The 19,256-nt window shown below is 39.1% G+C and overlaps 1 protein-coding gene across 7 annotated transcripts in view; it reads right to left on the reverse strand.

Moving 5' to 3' along the window:
* Positions 1-31: 31 nt before the first annotated feature.
* Positions 32-19,256, reverse strand: part of TECPR2 (tectonin beta-propeller repeat containing 2) — a 45,102-nt gene continuing 25,877 nt past the window's right edge. For 3 of the 7 annotated variants that reach the window (XM_082057986.1, XM_082057981.1, XM_082057982.1), the window contains 4 exons: positions 17,486-17,634; positions 4,103-4,244; positions 2,704-2,853; positions 34-2,440 (listed from right to left, as the gene is read on the reverse strand). In XM_082057986.1, coding sequence (XP_081914112.1) covers positions 2,283-2,440; positions 2,704-2,853; positions 4,103-4,244; positions 17,486-17,634 — 599 coding nt within the window. In that variant the 3' untranslated portion in view covers positions 34-2,282. Of the gene's footprint in view, positions 2,441-2,703; positions 2,854-4,102; positions 4,245-11,964; positions 11,985-16,409; positions 17,137-17,185; positions 17,347-17,485; positions 17,635-19,256 lie in introns of those variants that run through there. The other 4 variants (XM_082057983.1, XM_082057987.1, XM_082057984.1 and 1 more) reach the window with 4 other exon arrangements.

Here is a 19,256-nt window from a genome sequence, read left to right on the forward strand (position 1 = left end):
ATGACCATTTTGCTGCTTTGACACATCTGTCACCATTTTTAAAAATACATGAAATAGACTTTACAACATGCAGGTCCTTACACTGTCATTACCATATTGTCTGGCGTAACAGTAGGGGAGGGGTTTCATAAGCACGTCTGTCTTGCACATCAAGGCAATTTCCAGACACAGAGAACTCTCTCGTGAATCATACAACAGATGAGTCTTACCACAGCAATTTATTTCTTGAAAATCTAGTTTATTGCACTTGTCTCAAAGCACAAACAAAACCAAAAACCTAAATACAGAAATAAAAGTAAAAAACCCATCCTAATTTCATGAAAACTACCCTAAAAAGTAGTCTGATAAGAGCTCTTGACACCAATTTAGTATTAACGACCATAGCAAGGTACAGTATTATACAGTAAACAAACAATTAGCAAGCTCAAGCCATTACTAAGATGACTTTGAAAAATGTAAGACAAAGGAGTCACTATTAAATAATGCCATTGTACTTGAGCGTCTGGTGCTTGGCAGGACACAGAGAAGTAACTCATGTCCCTTCTCCAAAGTGACTGACTCAGGAGCTGCCACAAGATACTTTAAAGCTGAATTTCAGCTTCTTTGGGGTCCTCAAGATACCAAGCTATGCTTGCATAAAACACACTGGGTTACTTCACAAGCTCATTCTGTTACAATCCACTGCCAGACAGGCTAAAAAAATCCCCTGGGGTAATCTCCATATACAGATGAGATCACAATGAAGCAAACATATCATCTGTAAAAGGGAAACAAATCTGTCCTCCCTGTAAGACTGAAAGATCAGACTGAGAACCGACAGCCAGTATCACAAGCGCTACGAAAAAAAGTGACATAACTTGGTTCTCTCCCCATGGATTCACATTCTCACCTTGCACCATGTTTGTTCCAAGTTTAGTGCAGTACACGCATGAATTATTCTGAAAGAGAACAGAGGTTAAAAAAGAAAACACATCCTCTTCCATATGTATTAAATTCTCAGAACAGAAACATCCCCACTTTTCAAACTCTTGGCCTTTTCTGAAGCTGGCTCTTTTACAGTATTGGTTAGTAGCTGCTTAAAACAATCTGATGATTTATAAGCCTAGAACAAACACAAAATAACTCCTCCGCCTCCATGGTGAACTCAAGTCTACAGTTATATTGCTTAAAAAGATGAGGTATCTTTAAAGAAGATTTAAAGAAAAATAAACTGCAATGATTAACTTAGCTTACTTCTCAGTTCATCACATACCTCTGCTGCAACATCTGCTAAGTATAAGACACTTCAAAATGTAGCTAACATAGCTAAAATCAGAATATTGTTAAGTATTTTCTCACAATATCACAACTTTTAGTGGGATATATAGGTAATTCTATCAATTACCATTTTTTTGTTTTAATACATCTAAGTTTGGTGCTCAAAACAATTTGAGTCCAAACATTAAAGCACTGGCTGGAGGCACAAATACAGCACAACAGGAATTATGAAAGCTGCCTTGTACATTCCTGCTTTGTACTAAAAACCCAACATGCAACTTCCTCCTCTTCCGAAGTGGGAACTACCACCCAAATCTGTCAGCTTCCTGATGGCTGTGTGACATGGGCAAAATTCCCCGATATAAGGTGTAATCCAAACTTCTCCCTTGTGAATGAAGCCAAATTATGAACCTAAATTTCTCAAAAATGAAGGTTAGTAGAGCCTTGCAGATATTTATATGGAAATGGATCAAACTAAGTTCATTTCAACACCAATGCTGTGTAATCATGATTTTATGAGATCTAAGAAATACTTTGCCATATTTTCTTCCATGCTGCAAGGGAAAACAATTCTAAATATACGTACAATAGTCAGCATTCCCATCAGTTTGGAGTTCCAAGTACAAGAAGAAATTGAGAAATGTTTAATGTTTCTGCTGTAGAGAAATATTTAATGCGACAGAAATCCTTCTCAAAATAAGTACACGTGTATTAGTGTGCATGCTGTTGTGAAATAGTCACTTTCATTGCTAGTAAGATTAACTTAAGAGTTATATTTCCAAAGGAGCTTCTACAGTAGTACGGTATAACAACTGGAGTATGCCACACCTAAAGAGTCTCCCAAGAGATAATGAAACAAACATCAGAACTCACAGCTGGGGGCTATTTAACAGCTCAGTTTTTCAATACAAAAGTGCCAGTGTCACAGGTCCAGTATAAGTGGCTTTTAGATCCAACATTCTGTACATACATTACAGAAATTCTGTCCTTCTGTTTTTTTCACTGCTTCCCAAGCTTGAGAGACTTCATATCACTTCCCATTCATCTTCAAAATCATCAGGGTGAAGCAGAACAGAAGTGTCATTATTTTTTTGCAAACTATGGGAATGGCTAAAGGTCTTAGTGAGGCGCTGGAGAAGGGATCCTGAAGTACTGATCGCCCACAGTTCATCTAGAGGGGTCACTGCAAAGCATAAATTAACCATCTTTTAATTAAGGTAGCAGGTTCTGGTTATAAACATTAAATAAATAATATTTGGATCTATTTTCCTAATTACACGCAGAGAAGGTTTTTACTAAGGCAATAAAAGCACCCTTGGTGAAACTCTCACAGTCAAAGCACTTAGAGTATGCAGCTCCCCCTGCATGAGGGCAGCTCAAGCACCACCAGGCAGACATCCAAGAAGGCATCACAACGTTTTGGACCCTCGTGTAGAACCAACTTGCCTGTTAAACGCAAGACATTCCCAGGAATCTTCTTCCAGTAGTCTCCTGCTGGATTCTTGTCAGTAATGCCATAGCGACGAGCTACATCTCCATTTGGGCAGCGTGCCCAAACCGTTCTTGTACTTATAGCCAGCTGACAAGCTTGCAAACCTAAAGGTAGTCGGACATGAAGAGAGAATAACCACAGGCTTTCTTATGTACTAAATACACTGGCAGAAAAGTTTATTAAGATGGCAAGATTATAACAGTTTTTATATATACATTAATACTAGAGAAGAGCTCTCGATTATAAAAGGCACAAAGAAATACCTATTTTGCCAGGAGGCTTTCTAAGAAAGGACTGGCAAGAAGACAATTTAGGACTACATACTTCCTTACACTGACTTTGAGTTGAACAGTGTAGATACTGTTCACGTCCGAGCGCCTGGCCACGTGTGAGCCGAACACAGAAAGTAGGCCACTCGCAGCACATGAAGCACTGCTGAACAAAAAAGCTTTTTAATTGCAGCTGTTGTATTCACTGCATCTCCTGACCATAAGGGTATCACACTGTGGATACGTTTTTATTATGTGGCCACAGCCACAAGCAACAACCAATCAGAGTATCTTCCAGACATGTTTTTGGAACCTCTGCTGTATTTTACTACCACAAGGGGAATAATCCAACAGTTATGACTTTAGTTTGTCTAAAAATGGTTAACGTTAGAGATGCTGTAAACCTTTTGTTTCTCCCTCTTCACAAGAAAGCAACTACTCCACAACCAAGGGCCATGCGTTCATGCAGTGAAAAATCTTTAAAAAGCAGACAGCATTAATACACAGCTATTTAAAAATAAACAGCTAAAATTCAGTTCTATTCACAGGCAAGGCAAAAATGAAATTAACTAATCTAGAATGCACCTAGCACACAGGATGAACAGAAATACGTGCAGAATAGCACTAGGTTTTTGTTAGCCACATCTAGATAGGAACTCCACGTTGTATCATATTTAAATACAAGACTTCCCACAGCACAGTGGTCTCCTGTTGCTTAGGAATACTGCTTTAGTTCTAACTGAAATGGAACAGTACAATTTGCTAATTCAGTGGCAGCAGCCTGAAATAACACACAATGGAAATTCATTAAAAAAAATATCAAATTTCTCTTCAGTTAACCACTCCGTGTTTTTAAGCAAAACCAAGGTCATCTTTAAAAGACAACCCTTATCAAATACTTTATTATGTTCCTATAAATAAGCACACTTGATTGCTATGGAAAATTGGATTTAAGCATTGCTATGCAATTTAGAAAGCAACGCAGGGGAAAAAAAAAAAAAACAACACGCCACACAAAACCAAAAAACCACGCAACACTGAGAAAATGGCAGAAAGAACCAGGAGTTAATGCATTGATTTTTACCTGGTACGTGTTCCCAGTCAGTGCCCACAGGCATTTCATCTGTAATTCCAACTCGTACGTGGACATTCCATTTGCTGTCAATTGCCCACAACATCTGATCATTTGGACTTGAATGAATGCTGACCAAGTTGATTCCTACTGGCTATAAAAATTAAGCAGTTTTTAACATTTGTAGTGCTGCACCTTTGTACTATTGTATCACTTGTTCTTCACAAAAGTACAAAAGAGAAGTAAAATACTTAGCAGATATTAAAAACAGGAAGAAATTTAATTGACATTTTATTTGCAAATGTATAAAATTACCCATTTTCCAAAAAGCCAATCCCTTCCTAAATGGAAAAAAAAACATGAATGAAAGTTGATCAAAGTTACTGATAAAGGTACTCATGTTTAATGTCAGCATCCAAGTCTAATATTATTAGTATTTGCTTTACCACTGTTATTCCAATCAGGTACAGTTTCAATTGCAAGTTGAAGAGGGAACTCCTCCACTGAAATGCACAAGGTGCAATACTTTCCTCTTGCCTTCCCTGAAGTTTTCCTAATATAACTAAATCTGCGCTTTATTTTTAAACATATACAAGCAGTGTGTTTTCACGGTTTGGGTGTCACCCCTTTGCCATGAAATGGTGATCTGCCTTCTCCCTGTGCTCCGTTCTACAGGAACACGACGGTGGAACTCGGGACAGATGTCCCTGTGGTACTGGAGCAGCCACACTGCAGGAGAGCATCTCCAGCACCGGCTGTGGGCAAACGCACGGCAAACACACTTCCCAGTCCAGATCAGTCCTTACTCTGTCTGCTTCTGTGGAGATCTGCCTTAAGTACTGTTCAAAATCTGTGTTACGGACCACAGCATTTTACGGGCATTATAAAGATAGTGATTTTGTAGCAAAATGCATCAGTCGACAGGTTTAGTGAAAGCAAACATCCTGCAAAGCGTGTACTTTAAATAAAGCACAGATAAGAACAACAATTTTTTTTTCCTCCACATCAGCCTTATAAGGTCACTGTAGAAGACAGTAAATGTCCTGGGCACAGACTGAAGCAAAGGACGTTCCAACTGAATACGAGGAAAACCTTCTGTATTTGAAGGTGCCAGAGCACTGGACCAGGCTGCCCAGAGAGGCTGCGGAGTCTCCTCTGGAGACATTCAAAACCCACCTGGACACCTTCCTGTGCAATCTGCTCTGGTGAACCTGCTTTAGCAGCTGGGTTGGACAACATGATCTCCAGAGGACCCTTCCAACCCCAACCACTCTGTGATTCTGTGAAATATGTCATCGACTCACAAAGCAGCACTGCACTTCTTGCTTTAGCCTCATAGGCATGAGCTGAATTTCTAGAGTGATAAATACAAGAGCAAGCAGCTCTTTACATGTATAAGACCAGGAATACAGAAGCATAACTTGCATGTGTATATAAGCACACAACCCAGCCCCACATGGGCCTTCTGTGTACATAACAGCTACCTGCTTTGTTTTCACTTTTAAAATTCCGGTTCAAACAACCATCTGACCTGCTATAACCAAGTTCAACTTGCATCACCAAATCAGCCCTGTCTATTCAGGCTGCAAGGCCTTTGACAGACTATCTTCTCATGCTTGTGCTCTCAGTAGGTACTTGCCCTCTGTTGGAAGCCTGAGGCTGGTAGAGGCCTGACGACGTGTTTATCTCTGGTCACGGTAAATTCACAGTGGCTGCAGTTTGAACACTTAGAGTAAGACACTGTGTTGACTACATAGAATATAGAACTGTCTATTTTCTAATTGGTATTCTGCCATACTGCAAGTAAACCTAGCTATTGTATAGCAAAACAAAATAAAGAAACCAAAAAACAACCAACAAAAAAAAATCCCAAAAAAAATCAACAAAAAAAATATCCAAAACCAATCAACAAAAACCCCCCGATCCACAACAAAAATAAACCACCCCAAAACCTCACACAACTCTCCTCTCTGGTCTTGCTGCCTCTTCAGTGTATTTATCCTCACTCCTGGTCCTGTTCCTGTTTCTCCTCTCCTTTTTTCTTTGCTTCTTTCTATGGCTACTTTGGCTCTGGCTCCTTCCGACTCCACGCCACTGTCAGGGGGTGTTCCCGGCTACTGTGCTGCTTCCAGCTTCATCTCATCCCTCTCCATGCCTCTGCTCTTGTAGTCCCATGTTTTCAAGTAAGGGAGCTGTGCATTTAATAGCTTGTGCAGATTGAATTACTGCACATAATCAAGTAACGAGAGATCTTTGCCTTTTATTTCCTTCTCCCCGCAGTGTTCTTCTACCACAGTCACCTCTTCCTGAGATTTAGGACTTTCTGCCACTCTTCCCCCATCTCCTCCACACCACAAACTGCCAGCGTGTCTGTCTGTGCTCCACCTCTGCAATACACTGCACGTTCCAGCTGCAGCCCTTCACAAACTCCGAGCAGCTTCGCCTGACCCTTGTTACTGAAATGCTGGGGTTTGTGCACCTTGCTCTCCACTCCTCCGTGTCAGGTTCCTCTCTTCCTCTGTCATTAGTCTAGAAAATAATTCCCTGAGAAAGAACTGGAGTATTTCCATCCAGAAAGACTTACTGAGTGCTCACACCTAGTACTTAAGGCTCTGCATTGCTACAGATTTACAGGTAGTGGAAGCTAAGAAAAGCAGACAAAATACCCCAGAGCAGTAGAATGGAAGGAGTTGCATGATGCTCAGCTAGGTTGCTTCGGATACCACTGCGGCTTCAAATATAATCACAGCAAATACCTGTACCCTGTTCTGCAGCACCAACATATCTAAGAAACAAATGGAAATTATCAAGTTCAAAGTAACATCTCTACAAGTCTGGCCAAGAATTCTTCTCATTCTCCATTTTTCTAGGCGAGCTCCTGTTTCCTCCTCAAGTTTTCCTACCCACCTGGGTATGTCACTTCCAGCTTCTCTTCCTTTTTCAGGCTACTTAGCTCTTCCTGATAACCTCGCATCAATAAAACAATCCTTCTACTCACTCTCGTTGTAAAGGATCCAGGCGACACGCTGATGGCAGCATCCAGTGCTCTCACCAGAGTGCCCTCCCCTGCAGCTTTCTGCTGTGAACAGACACCGAAGGGCACAGCTGGCAGGACAGCTCCTGATACCACCATGTACAGCAGCTTTCGGCACAAACCAGCAACAAGACAGCAACACTGGGAAACAAGTACATGTGTATGGTTTTGTTTGGTTGGTTTTTTACCCAGAAAGCAGCCATCTACAACAAAAGGTATTCTCAGTAGAACGGCTAAAATTAATTTAAAACTTACTTGACATAATGTACCATTTTTTGGAACAATCGTGTTGACAACATCTCAGATGTCCCTCATTTTCACTAAGTTTTAATTACCATTAGCATGCTTTAAGTATTTTATAATCTATAAAACAAGACACAGATCTCTACAGCTGCAGTTAAAGACTAAATAGAGTTCTCTCACAGCAGTAAAGAGAGACATCTGTGCAAATGTATAAATCTGCTGATAACATTTTAGAGACTGCTAACCACGAAAATTAATAAATTATTTCAGCGTAGTCTTTTCTCAGCTGGTTTAACTTCCAATAGCATTTATGAGATTTATATACTTTGATACTTACAAAAGTATACTTCATATACTTTTGTGAAATATATTTGTAATTTACTGAAGAGTTTGGAATTTTAAAGACTCTCTCACCAGCCTCTCAGCCACCCTGCTCAGATGCTGACGCACCAAAATCTGTTTATAGGTTTACTCACGATACTCACCACCATGAGACATTGACTTGTTAGGGAATATTACTGGATTTGGTGTTATTTGATTTTTAAAAAGGTGGAACATTGTTTTCCTCTTACTTGTGGTGCCAAAAATGTTTAAACTCATAAAAAAAATTCTCAGATTGACTGATCGAATGCAGATCCTCCCACCCTCTGGTCTTGTACCTCAGCTACAAAATCCTCAGTTGCTCTCTTTTTTAATGCTGAGGATTTCCCATTGCAACCATGGACTGCAACACATGCCAGGTATGTGCCTTTCAACATTTAAAACTGCAAACTAAGACCTGTGACTATCTTGCTACAAATGAAAACAATGAAAACCAGTTTGCTAGCACCCACGTGTCTGATGAGAAAACAATGCTGATACAATGAAGTACACCTGAAGGAAGCAGTTCAACAAATTGTTAAATTATATCAAGAAACAGTGCCAAGGCTAAACATATTTAAGTTACACATTTGTCCATTAGCTTTATAATTTTGTGCAAAGTCATTTCTTTCCACAATCCACAGAGAAATAAGCTGCTGTGTAAGAACTTCATTTAAACAATAGTATCAAACAAAATCCAAACTAAAAACTAACACAGCTCCCCCCCTGACCTACTAGTCAAAAATGTTGTCTTACTGCAACTGCCACAGCTGAACCCAAAACACAGTGGTTCAACTTCTTTGTAGAGGAGGAAAGGACAAACGCACACATAAGAGGTGGCAGAACATTTTCCATGTCACTTTTCAGGATCACAGAGCCCATGTACCAGCAGACCTCCGCTATCTCTGTTACACGCTGTAAATATCCAGGATGAGGAAGACTAAACATCAGTTTCTCAGTCTGTCCAAGCCCAAGCTTTTTTATAACAGCTTGGTGGCTACAAGCAGCACAAATGTTCTCTTCACCTTCAAAAGCCAAATCAGAGACACCTTCAGCCGGTCCAGGCCAGGCTGTAAGAAGGTCAGATCAGATACTTCCCACAGTGTCGAGTGTTACCTGTATATCAGACTAATCGGACTATTTTCACAGATAACAGATATCCAGATCCTATTATCCAGAATAAGAAAAACTGCAACTTAGGGGGACCTGCCCCTAATATAGGCCTAACTATTTGCATATTATTTCCTGAGCTCCATTTGAATGAATGCTGTAAAGCACTTTCAGCATTAGATATACCAAGAAAGCACAAGCAACGTAAGAGCAGCACTGACCTGAATGTTTTGCATTCAGACATTGAGGAGAACAGCTTGCTACATTAAAAGCCCCTTTTTTCTCTGCAGAAAAGTTCAAGGCAGTATACAAGAGCAGGAAAGATTACAAATCTATGTTTAGTCTTCCTGGAACCCATGTGTTCTTCAGTAATGCTGCCATTGAATTGTCAGAACAAGATCATTATTTACGGACTGAAAAACTGGAGCACTATTTTCCTCAGAAGCCTTAGAATAACAGCATAACCCTTTCCCCCACTTTCTGCCTTTGGTGAATAAACAGACGAAGGCCTTAGTTAGATAACTTCAGCCTATGGCAGCTCAATCAGAACAAAAGGCAAAGCCAAGCAGTCAGTTCCTTGACCTCTCCTTTGTTGACTCTAAATTCCTTATCCCAAGGTTTCTTCTCACAGAAACACTGGAAAGACTACAGCACATTGCATCAAATCCTAGAAAAAGTTATACCAAACCCACGCGACTATTCTCCATGATAAAGCTCAACAGAACCATAAAACACTTTCAGAATATTTAGCACAACGGTTCCTTAGGAGCAATTAATAACTAAAAATGTAATGCAATCGCTTTAAAGACCATACAAACTACAGATCGACTCAGGTTTGCCCAGCCATCTCATCTTCTGCTCACACTGTCTTATATCTAAGATTATAAACTGCAGTGCAGGAGATAATCTGTCTGTATTACCACTACAGGTAGCTTTAATAACATACTGAAAAATTGAAGTATTAGTAAAAGAATGACTAAGTTTTTACAGAACTGTATGTCAAGTAAAAACTACGTGCAACCATTTCCCATGAAACAGAACCTAACTTAGCATGAGGTAGTAAAAACCTTGTGTATAAGCAAGGCTCTGAGTAACCAAGGCATTTTTTGTTTTTGTTTTTTAAAGACACACCTTTAACGCGCATCCATAAAACACCCTCCTCTCATGCAGGCTATGCCAGTAAAGCCACCTCTCTAGTTTTCGAAACTTAAACACCTTACCAAGGAAAGTAAAGCATTTTTTTAAGGTAGGAACACCCATGCCTCTTCAGCTTCAGCCTCAGCTCTGCTTTGCTCTGACAATTTTAAACGATTATTAAACTGCTGTTTTTTCTGCCGTTTTGTTTTTTATTGTCTGTCCATGTTATTTAACCTGTTTGTGATGAAAATGCCACATACCATTGATACCAACAGGAATTCCCTTTTCATTACCGCACTGCTTTATGAACAAATGTATATATAACCTTTATTTGTTACAATTCGTTTATTTAACCAGAGCGGGGGAAAAATACCCCAAACATCTGTAAAAGAAAACTCCACAAACTCCGGAGGGGGTAAAAAGATAATAACTTAAAGAAAAAAAAAAAATCAATAAATGTTGACCAGTTCTGAAAAGTAATAGTCTGTCAGAATGCAAAACATCCTGTAAGCCACAAGAACACAGACAACACACTCAGGATAGAACAATTAGTAGTAGTACTTGTACAGTGCTAAAGCTCTTGACTAAGTACTGTCCCAGGTAAAGTGTGGCCCCCAAATACAAGGCTGTGCAATGCAGCACTCCAGGGGTCTGGGATCCGAAATGAGGTCACTGCCTCTCAGATGGATGATCCATTTACTGGACTACATAGCCCAACCTCCTCGGCCTTGCTCACTTCTTAGCTGGGTTCAGTTAAATTTGGTCTTGCTACAGACCAGACTATTTGGCAGTTCTGTAGGAAGGGCCATCCCAGCAGGAGAGACACCACAGCCCAGCTCCCTGGGAAGGCAACTCATCACTCAGCTGGTCTGCAAAGACAGGTCATCAGCACCTTGTCTGCTTACATCGTCATGATGAAATGGGGAGACAGTAACACACCATGGGGAGGGGCCTCCAGGCTCCTAATTCAAGGTCCAAGGGTCTGATGGGCCCACCAGTTACGTCTCCTTACTCAGGGCAGACTTGTTGGCTCACTGAGGTTCTCTTCACTGACCACACACCGAGCTCAGCGCCCGCCTTTGCTGTCCCAACGTGCTTCACAAAAGCTAAGCCCCCAATTACAATTACCATTACGCTTTTGTTTTTAAATAGAATAGTTCTAAAAACCTCTCAAAACTCAACAATGGTAACTGTAGTTACTGAACATTAAATACATTTCTTAACCCCTCTGAAAAATAATCAACTATATAATTCTGTGTTAGCTAACCAAAATATGGGCACATAGGAACAGTGCAAATGTGAAGATGTTTCATATTACTGACCAAACAGAAGTATGAAAATGGAATGTTCTTCTTTGCAGAATTTTTGTTTTCAGTGTAAACCAGTCTTGTGAAAAAGCAAATATGCCACCTTGAGATCATATTGCAAAAGGATATGGAAGGACCGTCTACTCAGTTTTCTGGGTGTATCTCATTTGGTGCACTTTTTATGATCTAAAGCTTCTGGTGCTGATAGTAATTGCTATCTAATGTGACAGGCTACACGCACGCTTTTCTGAACATAGCGATAGCAAGGCCTTAAAACAAATATCAGAAGGCTAAACCACCAAAGCAGAAAAATACAGTGAAATATGGTGACAGCAGTTTTCTTAACAAGCAACAATAGGGAAGATAATAAGTACTGAACTGAGGAATGGAATTGGCATGAGGCAACTTCAGCAAAAAAGCTGGAATTGCATTTTTTCAGTATCTAAAGCAGCTTTAATGTAACTTACAATTTCTTAAGAAAGGCATGCCTGTGAAGAATTGTACATATTTGAACTTAAACATTAAGGCACTCTAAATCAGCTAAACAAAATAACACAGCTGCAGGAGCTTTGATCTCCTGTGCTCATTTGCAACCCACCTTGATACAGCTGTTCTGATTACTGCCAAAGAGTTTTTCTCTGCATCATCTTGAGAAGTGCCATCCTTCAGGAAAATCCTCTCCCCATTAATGTCTTCAGGAGGCCTCACATGAGTAAAGATACATGGAACAATAGACTACCTAGTCTGGTCTACAGATAACCAGAGGTTAAATGAGTGTATTACCCCTCCAACCTAAGCAGAATTGGTCTAATAGAATATATGGTTCCTCTGCATCTCACCTTGGCGCTCCAAAGTAGAACTCATAGCAACTCGGAGATATCTGTGCAACAGCCAGGTAACTAATGCAAGCTAGTCTGTGCTAGTGAAAACCAGACTTCAAATGAACACTCATGGGAATTATGCACTAGAAAGAACAGTTTTTCATGCAAGGACTTTCAAAAGTAGCAGGGATGATTCTGAAGTTACGAAGCTTTTTCAACCAAAATATCCCTCCCCGTTCACATATCCAGTTCTTGAACATCATTTCAAACAAACCCTTCTAACATTTCAGCTTTGATTTTGCTCGCCTACCAAAAAAGATGTAATGGCAAAATCTGACCTTGCAGAGTGCTCAGTGCTTGCTCTGCAAGCACCGCTTAACACAAAACTGGCCTTAATAATAATAGAAACCTCACTGCAAAATGCAAAGATGAGGCAGATGGCAGGGGATGAAAGTCTCCAGATTTGCATTAAGTGTTCTGTACAGTAAGCAGAACTTTAAATAAAGAGAGGAAAGGAAACAAAGATCATGATAACCATTTCTAACAAGTCACCACTCATCCGTAAAACAGATTAAGAGAAAGGAAGGTATTGAAATTAAATCTAACATGTATTGATTTTGCAGAATCACACAAAAATTTCCTAAATTTCAAATTATATTTTTAACTACCACTTGCTTTGTAGTATCAACCATTTTTGAATGACAGTGAAAGTGCGAACAGCCTTAATTTGTGTGTGTGAGAGAGAAAAAAAAATAGCTCCTCCTAGAATTCTGACTTTCTTCTCTTACCTATGATATCGAACTTAAAATATAAAGAGACAATTATTACGTTGTTTATGGGAAGTGTAGTTCTCCTGGTTTTGTTAAAAAACAAGTTTCTCTTTTAGTGAATTTGCCTGTCAGCTAAAGCTTTCACATTAGCTGCATTTTCCTGGAGAACCAGATACATGTTTTGGTAAACATAGCAATGGAATGAGAAGTTATTGATAAGCATAGATGGACATCTCGGGAGAGGGACAACGAGAAACAGGTGACCAAGACTGACCAACTGTGTATAACATCCCATTCACATGAATATTTCATATAAAAGTGGGAGATCATGAGGATCTTGTCCCTTTTGTTTTTTTCCCTTTTGCTTATGGCCGACATTGGGAGAGGACCTTGTGAGTCGTCCCTGCGAACTGAGGCCTAGTGACAGACTGAATCCAGCTCCGGTTGGCTGCAGAGTCAAATCCAGGACTTTGGGTGCCGGCTCTGCAGTTGCTGGGACTTTCAAGATTGGTTTTGTATATTTTGTGTTATTTTCTCTATTCTTACTAGTAGCATTAGTAAAACATTTTAAATTTTTCCAACTCTCTTCTCTCTGTCCTTCTTTTCCTCCCAACCACCTGTCCTGAGTGAGAAGGGGGGAGAGGGAGGTGCTGAAGGGGGAAGGCAGGAGGGAGAGGAGGTTAACAATACATCTGCCAGGGTTTTATTGTCACCCCACAATCAAAACCCTCGACAGTAGTAAATCAAAAGTTTCTCTCACCTGAAATGCACATACTGCAAGAGACCATTTTATGGCCAACTAAGTGTAAGTTAAGTGGTTCTCTTCTGCTGAGACTCTTGGAACTACAAAGGATCAACAAAAGCTCTATACAGGAGCCAAACAGAAAACATCTCCTGAAATATACCCATCTGACTCCACAGTTCGGACAAGCTATGTGGATATTTAAATAAACCTCTCAGTCTAATAAAATTGCTTTTTTCCATCCTATTCTCTATGAAATTTGGTTACAAAAGAGCAAAGAGTAACAATTAAGCAAATGGCAATTAATAAAATGTTTAATGTGTTTTTAGAATAAGACTGATTGCTTATAAGCAATAGATGATTTGTCACTCATTACAAATACTTGTTCTGATCTTTGTTTGCTTTAATCCTCTTAAATAAAGTTCTGCTTATCTGATAGATCCCTTAAGCTAAACCTGAGAAGGTGGTTGTTAAGGCCAGTTTTAATGTTAAGTCGTACTTGTAGGAGGTGAGCATTTCTCAAGATCAGATTTTGTCTCTGCATCTTCTTCAGAAGGTGTCAAAAATCAAAGCTGAAATGTTCAAAGAATTCTTTTCAAACAAGCATTCGACTTCTGGTGACCTTTTAAAGCAATCTGATGATTTTTAACTTTTGACCAACGTCTAATCCATAATTATCCCAATTATTAGTCTTACTGATTATATAAATTTTCTATTTCATTTTTAATTATTATTTCTGTAGGCTAGAAATCTGCAAAGCATTATATCTTCATAAATATACATGCACACACATAGAAACATACTCTATAATATCTACATAAATAACATCTATAATTCCTGTTTATTTTTTAAAAAGTAAACTTAATGTATATTGAGGCATGCTACTGCAGGTACCAGTTTTATCCTGTGTATTAACAGTAGAACGAAAAATACTCTTTATGTCCTGGACTAAAATAATTTCCATCAAAGAATTTTGATCAGCTTTGTCAACGTCGTTAAAGCTGCTTCACTACATAATTATTTTGACTTCTAAGGTTGCAGAACAAAATGGATGAAGCACAGAAAACATCTACATATGAACTACTACTGCTCAAGATATTGTAATGATGTTATCAACCACTTCTCAAGTATTGGGTAAAATAAAGAAGAGGGAGGGCAGAGAATGTAAAATGTTATTTTTCATCTCAAGAGATGCTGCAGTAGGGAGTTACAAAGGGAAGAATAACAAATGAGAATGGTTTTAATCTAGGTTAAAAAACCACACAACATCACACAAAAAAGACTGAACTTAAATTATATTCACTGATTTTAACATGAGTAAAATCTCATCAAAACTGCTGTCTCTGAATACCTCAGTGAAGCTGTGCAAAGACGGATGCTGTGCAACCGCAGCACTCCTTTAATGAAAAGTGACACCATAAAAGCAGAGTCTGGAGCTGCTCACGAACTGCTCATGAGTCATGAGATCTGGGATATGGCAAGTCATATTGGCTCTGACATTTACTAGGGAATGAAATATCCATAGTTGGTTTTAAATTACGTTATTTGAGAATGCTGCTGTACTTAAAACAAGTGAAAGGCAATTTTGATTTCCTTCTTCCAAAAGAAAAGGACAGAATCGTTCACAAATACTCCTTACAATATTTCTGTTGTTCTGAGAATAAAGTGAGGCAGCATGAACTGTGTCAAAGTCAGTTAAGGGACAGTTAACAGTAAGGTACTGCTAATAAGCAAATACTGTTTACTGAATAGTCCACTTTTCAGACATAATCTGTTACGATTGTTATCTGAACACTAAGCTAGCATTTGGAAATAATTTTAAAGTTCACAGGTTTTCTTACTTTGCATTAAGCCTCTGTAAAAGCACAAATGGCTGCTCCTTCAGTATTTAAGGACTTGTTTCAACCTGCTGGAATTGTCTCAAAACAAGCACATAACCCACAAGTTTTCATCATCTCTGCAAGGAATGTTTGAATTTTTGCCCTTTCATGTTGACTCAATAAATTTGCAATGTCAGGTGTTGGCAAGATAACAGGAAAGAGAATGACACTGCTCTGGGGATCAGAAGGTTATCATTTTGGAAGGCAACATCATCCAGCTTCCTCGATAAGCTAATAGGAAATAGTTTGTTTTTCAACCTTGTCCACTTAAAGACATTCTATATAAGGATGTCACTGCTAAATAATAAGCCATGGCAAATCCCAATTTCTTGCAAACACCTTTGTATTGAGTACTTTAACCTGCTTAAATGGAGGAGTACAGAATATGCTTAGTATAGACAATATAGTATCTGTGTAGAGAAACAGCTTTTTGGTCTATTTTCCTGGATAGAGGAATCTTTGGTAAGAAGATACTACACAAGTTTAGGTCCTTGCCTCTTGGCAAACTCAGTTTAAGCATCACTGATACCCTCAGTCTCTTTCTGCTTCTCTACTCTCTGTCAGCAGGAAAGGAAAAAAGTCTCTTACAGATCCCATCAGAAACACCCACCTGCAGCACATAAAGAATGAGCAGTGTAATCTAGCCCTTGTTGCAAGCGATGTTGGTATTTATTTACCACTCTGTTCTGCTCTTCTGCAAAACAAGGTGCCATTTCTCCATGTCTGACCACATTCCCAGCATAGAGTGACAAGTCTAACCAGAGCTGTGCTAACTGATGGGATGCAAATTTACAGTTTCATTTCCCTCTTTCCCTGCCCTTCTTTGCTGTTACACCCTGAGATTCACAGAAGGAACTGGTAATTGGCCGGTGAGAGATAAGCAGAACTAAAAGTGAATGATGTAAGAGACAAATAAACTTGCAACTGCACTGCCAGAGATTTACTTTTATTTCTTAATATGTACCACACATTTCAAAACCTTCAAGAGAAATTCTGTTACATTACATAATGTAAATGAAGTATGCAAACACATCCAGTGCTACTGTGCTGGATCAGCAGACAGTTCAAGTGATTTCATGCCAAGGAGCAAACAATGAAATCAGCAGTCAGAGGTCAGGTCTATTACAGCAGCCCCAACCCACCACACAGATATTACTCCTGTTTCATTAACTTGCAAAGTATTAGAGCAGCAACGAAAGCAAGCACTGAAGTTTAAGGACTAGAAAAAAAAAAAAAAGAAGAAACCAGATACTGGACAAACAATTTTGTCCATTCTCTATATTCAGAAAAGATGCTCCCAGGGTACTTTAGGAGGCTTCTTTCCACTCCAGTCCTCCCAGCTGGCACGTAGACAGGATATAAAGTTTTCTCCCTTGTTCTCAGTATGGGCAGAGCTGCAATTCTACTGCATGCTTACTAACCACTGGGTGATAAGGGACATCCCTAAATCCAGCCAGAGCACCCTGGCAAGCATTCCAGACTGAGGAGGGTGAGGATAAAGGAGGAGGGAGGCAGAGCAGCACTGAGCCTTCCCACAGCCCATGCTCTGTGCTCTTTGCCAGCCCAACCCCTTGGCTGGCGTACAGCAGGTGTCTGGTGGACGGTTCAAGGCTGCATTTTCTACTATGTGCCCATAAAGTTGCTGTGTTACAACAAGAGTAAACTTTCATTAAGAACAGAAAACAAAACCTTCCACTTTCAAAAAAAAAAAAAAAAAAAGGTATTTGGAACTATTAGACGAATTTGGTATGACTTATGGTGATACAGCAGCATACTCAGAGTCCATTATACAGATGCTGAGGTTTTTTTCCCCCCCTTTTTTTGGGGAGTGCGATGGGGTGAAAGAGAAATCCTGTAGAATTTAAACATGTAGGACAAAGTTTTAGCTACACATTTAAAATCTGGCCCTATTGCTTCCCATGAATGTTAAAATTATTCTTTTTCAAATACATAGAGATAAACTACACAAAGAACTGCAATCAACATTTTACCTGTATAGGTGGCTCAATCATTATCCACGCAGGAAGCATCAGACTTGGGTTAAGAGGTTGAGTTCCTACACGGAAATAAATGCCACCACTGGTGTCACAGGCCCAAACATGCTGATTTCCACAGGACAAGCTGACCAGCTTTACAGAACCTAATAACACAGAGACTATTAGCAACCTGGCTTTTTCCTTTCAAATTCAGCTAATAATGAGAACTCTTATTTAGACCTGATTGTATTACACTAGCTTTAAACACAGTCACATAAAAATTATTAAAAGTTAATACAACTTATAAGAAAAAAAAAATCACTGGATACAATTAATAAAACTACCAGGTAGTATATGTGAGGTATTTCTCTTTTAAATCTAAAAATAAAAGGTTTAGTCATAGGATACCGCAATTTCTAAAGCACACTAAAAATATGTTATTAAAATAACTGAATTCAAGTAGGGAAACATTCTGTGACAAATGTTATCAGTGCCTAGACAAACTTTCACATGACCTCATGTGACCTTTTCTCTCCAGCTGGCTGTGCCTGCAGACTTTTAAAGGTGTTGATCTGCTAATACATGCAGCAAGGAACATTCCTAATGCTAAATACGAGAGCATACAGATTATGCATTTCATTGTTAACGTACCAGTGTCCCATCTTTAAAGGGCCTGATTTTCAAATGGATTTATATTCAACTGTGTACATATTTCTTACACCTATCTCAAAAGTGCAGCAGTATTTTAACCCTATGTAAGTCAGCACACCGAAAACAAAGCTGCCAAATAAGTATGTTTTGCAGTTTTGGGGGTTTTTCTGCATACCAAATCACACCCATCAACCTTGTTATTAAGTTTGCAAAGACAGTAGAGAAACATACCAGATATTTCAGACTAAAAATCTGCTAGTTAACTGCCAACTCGAACTCTTTGACATTCATTTTAAAATAGCCATGTGAGGTAATATATGTAACATTTGATTGTGTGGGGTTTTTTTTTTTCCCTTCACAATCTTGGGACAACACAATGTTAAGTAATGGAAAACATGTTGTACAGAAAGAGAGACCCAGTCAGTACAGATACACCACAGAAGGAACGCTCTGGTCAGACTCCAAACTAAAGACTATAAATAGGCCTAGCTGGCTGATTGAACATGCCAGGGCTGCTTGGGATACCCCATTCTGGGTAACAGTTCTTTCTTCAGTGATGTGAAATCTGGCAACAAAGGCTTGTAAAGTGCATCATATACAGCATTCCTTAAAGAGATGGGTGCAAATTTATCCCACAGAATGCAAATTGAAAGCACGTATTTCTGCAGCAGGCAATATTCCCTGTCATTAAGGCTTGCTAGGATAAAGAAAAGGGAACAACACAACTAACACAGCTTTATTTTTTAGTTATCTGTAATAGTAAGCAGATCTTCTCTTTAACCAAAATTATGTAATTTTCTGAATCATATTAATTAGAATTAATTCATCTCACCCCAAAACTTCCTTTAATCATGCAGCTTGATATCAAAAACAAATGAAAAAACCACACACAAAAACCTCGAAGGCTCAGAATAAGAACATGTAGAACAACTTTCTTTTGTAGGCAGGGACTTGACATTCAGCTACAAAGTCAAAATCTTACTTAAAACCTCATTATTTCTTCTAACAAAGTATGACTTGAAGTGGGGGTTTTGTCACATGATGTCTCAGCTGTTGAAATGTTCTGATCCAAACAAGCATCCAAGCACTCAAACACGGAATCACATATCACCTACTCGGCATAGCTGATATTATT

The sequence above is a fragment of the Streptopelia decaocto genome (genome assembly GCF_964273445.1).
Source record: "Streptopelia decaocto genome assembly, chromosome: 7".
Classification (NCBI taxonomy): domain Eukaryota; kingdom Metazoa; phylum Chordata; class Aves; order Columbiformes; family Columbidae; genus Streptopelia; species Streptopelia decaocto.